Below are 5,900 nucleotides of genomic sequence, written 5' to 3' on the forward strand. Positions count from 1 at the left end.
TGGAAAGGGGGTGAAAAGTGTTTTACCCACAGATGTTGGAGTCAGGAGGAGGTTTCAGTCAGTGTGAAGCTCAATCTTCATTCACAAATAAATTAACCTGGTGAGACTTCTTACCGTGCGGCATTCACAAAACCGGCGCTCTGATTGGCTGGAAGACCAGAGTCCTTCCGGTTCTCCTACTCTTTTCATTGGTCAATGTCAGCAGAGGGTGTGCACTGTCTTGGACATGCGCAGTCCCAGACCGGGGGAGAGGCGGGGAACACCGAGCGGCTTCTCGGTCTGGTCGGAGCCGTCAGTCGGCTGCCGGGAATCCTTGTCTCAAGGAGGTGCAGGGCGAGGAGGTAAAAAGAGTGGGGGTGGAGCTCCCGATTCCGGACACCGGACCTGCGCACTGGAACCCTGAGACGTCACCGCGATTCCTCTTGGCTGTTTCAGGCCTTGCTGCATTGTGACGTCACAGAGGCGGTCCCAGAACGCATGGTCTTTTATGGGACACACTGCGGATTGGCCATCAGCTCAGTGCGTCCGGCGGTGAAACCCCGCCCACACCTACGTGCGCCTGGTTATCGCTCTCCCCCCCCCCCCCCCACCCATCCCATTGATGGCATTTGGAGATTGACCAATGGGAACCTACGGAGGACCGGAGGTAATTTGGGCTTCCAGCAAACCAGGAGTGGATAGCACTGTGGCGTCACAGCGCCAGGGTCCCAGGTTCGATTCCCGGCTGGGTCACTGTCTGTGCGGAGTCTGTACATTCTCCCCATGTCTGTGTGGCTTTCCTCTGGGTGCTCCAGTTTCCTCCCACAATCCAAAGACGTGCAGGTTAGGTGGATTGGCCATGCTAAATTGCCCTTAGTGACCAAAAAAGGTTAGGCGGGGTTATTGGGTTACAGGGATAGGGTGGAAGTGAGGGCTTAAGTGGGTCGGTGCTGACCCGATGGGCCGAATGGCCTCCTTCTGCACTGTATGTTCTAAGCCCGCTCCCTGGTGAGCAGGCCGCGAATCCCCAGGGAAAAGATTTTTACTCGGCTCCAAAAATCCAGACCTCAGTTCTCACCCTGGAAACTAGGAAAGGTCTTTGTATTTACTACGCTGATGCTCCACCTCTTCAAATCCTCTCTCTGGAGACTCGGCCTCAAATCCCCGAGGTCAGGGTTTTGTACTTACTGCTCCAGCACTCCACCCTCCGAGTCCACACCCTGGAGGCTAGGTATGGCGAAATAGGTATTAGAGACTAGGTATTGGGTAATGGGAGAGAAAAAAATGTTCTCTAGAAATGAGAATTCTCTGTTCTGAATTTCTATCCTGTACTGACTGTGAAGTCTTCTGTAAACTCCTTTTACAGGATATTAGAAGAGGAGGAATTACAGACAGAAATCTCAAATGTAACGTCTCGATCTGACAGAGTCATCCGATTCCTTGGGATCTGAATATCAACGGCCTTTGAATCGAGAAGGGGAAGGAAAAATGTTTGTCCGATCTGTCGGCAACAAAAGATTTTAAATATAATTGTGACTGGAAAAGCACCGAGACACACACACCCGAGTGAGAGTGTTCCAGAGCACTGACTGTGGAAAGAGCTTTAACCAGTCACACAGCCTGAAAAAACATCACACCATTCACAGCGGGGAGAGACCGTACACGTGTCCTGTGTACGGACGAGGCTTCAACTGATATTCTGACCTGAAGAGATTCGAGGAGACCTAAAACATGGAGAAACCGTGGATATGTGGGGATTGTGGGAAGGGATTCAGTGCCCCATCTCAACTGGAGATTCATCGACGCATTCACACAGGGGAGAGGCCGTTCACCTGCTCTGTATGTGAGAAGGGATTCACTCAGTTATCCCACCTACTTACACACCAGCGAGTTCACAGTGGGGAGAAGCCATTCACCTGCTCTCAGTGTGGGAAGGGATTCAGTGATCCATCCGGCCTGCGGTCACACCAGCGCGTTCACACTGGGGAGAGGCCATTCAGCTGCTCTCAGTGCGAGAAGAGATTCAGTGATTCATCCACCCTGCGGACACACCGCCGGGTTCACACAAGGGAGAGGCCGTTTAGCTGCTCTCAGTGTGGGAAGGGATTCACTCATTTATCCTATCTGAATGCACACCAGCTAGTTCACTCTGGGGTGAGGCCATTCACCTGCTCTCAGTGTCAGAAGGAATTCACTCAGTTATCCCACCTACAGACACACCAGCGGGTTCACACTGGGGAGAAGCCGTTCACCTGCTCTCAATGTGGGAAGGGATTCAGTCAATTATCCAGCCTGCAGACACACCAGAGGGTTCACACTGGGGAGAAGCCGTTCACCTGCTCTCAATGTGGCAAGGGATTCAGTCAGTTATCCAGCCTGCAGAGACACCAGCGAGTTCACACTGGGGAGAAGCCGTTCACCTGCTCTCAGTGTGGAAACAAATTCACTGAGTTATCCAGCCTGCAGACACACCAGCGAGTTCACACCGGGGAGAGGCCGTTCACCTGCTCTCGATGTGGGAAGGGATTCACTACATTATCCAGCCTGCGGAGACATCAGCGAGTTCACACCGGGGAGAGTTAGCTCAGTTGGCTGGATAGCTGGTTTGTGATGCGTAGCGACTCTGACATCAGGGGTTCAACTCCTGTACCGGCTGAGGTTATCCATGAAGGCCTCACCTTCTCAGCATTGCCCCTCGCCTGTGGTGTGGTGACCCTCAGATACAATCACCACCAGTCAGCTCACTCTGTCAAAGGGGAAAGCAGTCTCTGGGACTTTGGTGACTCTTATTTCACACAAATACAACAAACATAGATTCCTTTAAGGAGCAAATATCCAACAGGAAAAGAGATACAACCGTGACTAACAAGAAAAGTTAAAAGTTCCATTCGATCAAAGGAAGGGCCTCATTAAGTGGCCAAAATAGTGTTAACCCTGAGGATTGGGAACGTATTTTAGAATTCAGCAAAGGAGGACCAAGAAACTGATCAAGAGAAAATAGAATATGAGAGCAAACTGGCGAGAAACATAAAAAACGACTGGAAAAGCACCTATAGGAATGTGAAAAGGAAAAGATTAGCAAAGACCAATGTGGGTCCATTCCAGGCAGAGACAGGAGAGTTTATAATGGGGAATAAGGAAATGGCAGAGAAACTAAACAATGTGTGTCTGTCTTCACGGAGGAAGATACAGAAATTATCCCAAAAACACGAGAGAACCACGAAGCTCAGAGTGCACAGGAGGCCATTCTGCCCAACCGGCTCATGCAGCTTCTACTTTTTATGGTCCGTGTCCTGCAGAAGAAGCGGCAACCCTGGATCTGTCAAATGGCCTGAATCAGCACCTTCAGGAGAATTGGGAGGGTGAATATTAGATACAGCAGAGTTAGAATGGAGGGAGAGTGTGTGGGATGGAGATTTACAGATTTTGGGGATGAGAGAGGAAAGAATGTTCCAGAGAAACTACAATTGTCTGTTCTGAGTTTCTATCCTGTACTGACAGTGATGTATTTTGTAAATACATCATACCATTGACAGCGAGGAGAGACCGTACACGTGTTCTCTGTGTGGGTAAGGCTTCAATTGTCTCATCTAGGGAGACACAAGGAGACCCAAAACATGGAGAAACAGTGGAAATACCGGGATTGTGGGAAGGGATTCAAAGCCCCATCTGCACTGGAAGCTCATCGGTGCATTCACACTGGGAGAGGCCATTCAGCTGCTCTCAGTGTGGGAAAGGATTCAGTCAGTCATTCACCCTGCAAACACACCAGAGGGTTCAGACTGGGGAGAGGCCATTGAACTGCTCTCAGTGTGGGAAGAGATTCAATCAATCAGCCAGACTGACGTCCCACCAGCTACTTCACACAGAGGAGAAGCCGTTCACCTGCTCTTAGTGTGGGAAAGGATTCAGACATTTATCCACCCTGCGGAGACATCATCCAGTTCACCCCGGAGAGTGAGCATTCACCTGCTCTCAATGTGGGAAGTGATTGTCAGTCATTCACCCTGCAAACACACCAGAGGGTTCACACTGAGGAGAGGCCATTCAGCTGCACTCTGTGGGAAGAGATTCTGTGTTTCCTTCTACCTGCTGAGTCACCAACAAGGTCACAAGGGATTACAGGGGTTGGATTCTGCTGTTATTGTTTCTGCTCTCAATTACACCCGGAACAGCATTGTGTTCATTCTGTCAGTTGGTCAATGGGGAGGGTCGGAGGGTTTATTTCTGCTGGACTGGCCGGTCTCACGACTTTGCTTCCAGTGGGCTGATGCTCTTGAGCGTTGTGGCAAATACTTGGCTTCAAATTTCACAAGGATCACAGAGTGAAAGGGTGTTTGGCAGGTAGATGACGTATAGTTCCTGTTTCTGTTTGGAACCCCAAAGCATGCAGTTCAGATGAAGATAGGCTATGGTGGTTACATGGTTCTGTCTCAGAAGGAACCTGTCAAGCTGTGGAGGGGCAAGTTGATTGGGAACTTACATTAAAATGTGTAATGATACACAGGCAATCGCATTTAAGGAATGATCACATATTTACATAAAATATAGATTCATTTAAGAAACAAAAATCCAACAGGAAAAGTGACGCAACCGTGGTGAACAAGAAAAATTAAAGATTCCATTAGGTCAAAGGAAGAGTCTCATTGATAGATTACAGATTTATTGCTTCACTGATTTATTGGTAACCTTTAAGAATTAATGCAGTATAATTCTTCAATTCAGTATACATACAGACAGAAAAGGGAATATCCACAAGGCAAAGTCGTTGTTTCAGATAAAAATATGAGAATTGCTGTACAGCAACTTAATATGTGTCAGAATCTAACACTGTTTCAAGAAAAGTTGCATAGAAGCCCTCATAATGAATAAAGCATTGTTCTACAAATACATCTCGTAATGAAAAAGTATCGGAGCCTTAGCAACACAAACATTTACAAATAGTAGCAAAGCCTTAGCAACAAGCAATGTTAATGCAGAACACCTTATCTTCAGAGGATTGGTGCACGTGGCGGGAGCATGTAGACATTTAATTAATTTGACAGACATGAATGAATCTTAAGTAATGACCAATGCCTGGATAACAAATCATGCTCCAAGTGACAGAGTTTTTTGAATAAATCAGGAAGCCTCAGCTGAGAATTTGAAACCAATAAGGGGTTAGACCATTGATAAGAATTTCTTTAAGAATAAAGTTTCTTGATTAAAGTTTGTTCTGTATTCATGCTTTAAGACATTCTGAACCATCTATTGATTTCCTAATATTGCCTTATATTTTTGTTTAACTCTCTTTATTATATTTTGATGTATTATTTGATGTGAATTTTGATTTATTTTAATGTAAGAGAATCAAGGTGGATAATTAGCAATAAAGTTGTATTTTTAGACACCTCCAATCAACCAAATCTTGGGCTCATTTTTGAAGATAAAATAAGAGATCTTATCACTCATATCGTTGCCAAAATAAGTGAAACCCCGAGGTTTGGGAACTTGTTTTAGAAGAAACTCATGAAGAGAAAATAGAATATGAGAGCAGACTGTCTAGAAACATAAAAAACGACTGGAAAAGCTCCTATAGGAATGTGAAAAGAAAAAGATTAGCAAAGACCAATGTGGGTCCATTCCAGGGAGAGACAGGAGAGTTTATAATGGGGAGTAAGGAAATGGCAGAGAAACTAAACAATGTGTGTCTGTCTTCACAGAGGAAGATACAGAAATTGTCCTAAAAACACCAGAGAACCAAGGGACCAGTGAGCACGAGGAACTGAAAGAGATTCGTATTAGTGAAAAAGCAGTACTGGAGAAATTAATGTGATTGAAAGTTAATAAATCCCCAAAAGCTGATGCTCTACATCCCAGAGTGTTGAAAGAGGCGGCTGTAGAGATAGTGGATACATTGGTGATCATCTTTCAAAATTCTG

General features: G+C 46.4%; 1 protein-coding gene across 6 annotated transcripts; it reads left to right on the plus strand.

The window, feature by feature from the left end:
- LOC119951228 (zinc finger protein 235-like) lies at positions 1-2,994 on the plus strand. Of its 6 annotated transcripts, none has more exons than XM_038774278.1 (2): positions 1-100; positions 1,346-2,994. In XM_038774278.1, the coding sequence occupies exon 2, from the start codon at positions 1,711-1,713 to the stop codon at positions 2,560-2,562; it is 852 nt and encodes a 283-aa protein (XP_038630206.1). In that variant the 5' UTR covers positions 1-100; positions 1,346-1,710; the 3' UTR covers positions 2,563-2,994. The 6 variants fall into 6 exon arrangements, with proteins under 6 accessions (XP_038630206.1, XP_038630200.1, XP_038630203.1 ...); XM_038774272.1 differs by lacking the exon at positions 1-100 and adding an exon at positions 226-646; XM_038774275.1 differs by lacking the exon at positions 1-100 and adding an exon at positions 237-341.
- Positions 2,995-5,900: the final 2,906 nt, after the last annotated feature.

This window comes from Scyliorhinus canicula, chromosome 17 (assembly GCF_902713615.1).
Source record: "Scyliorhinus canicula chromosome 17, sScyCan1.1, whole genome shotgun sequence".
Classification (NCBI taxonomy): Eukaryota; Metazoa; Chordata; class Chondrichthyes; order Carcharhiniformes; family Scyliorhinidae; genus Scyliorhinus; species Scyliorhinus canicula.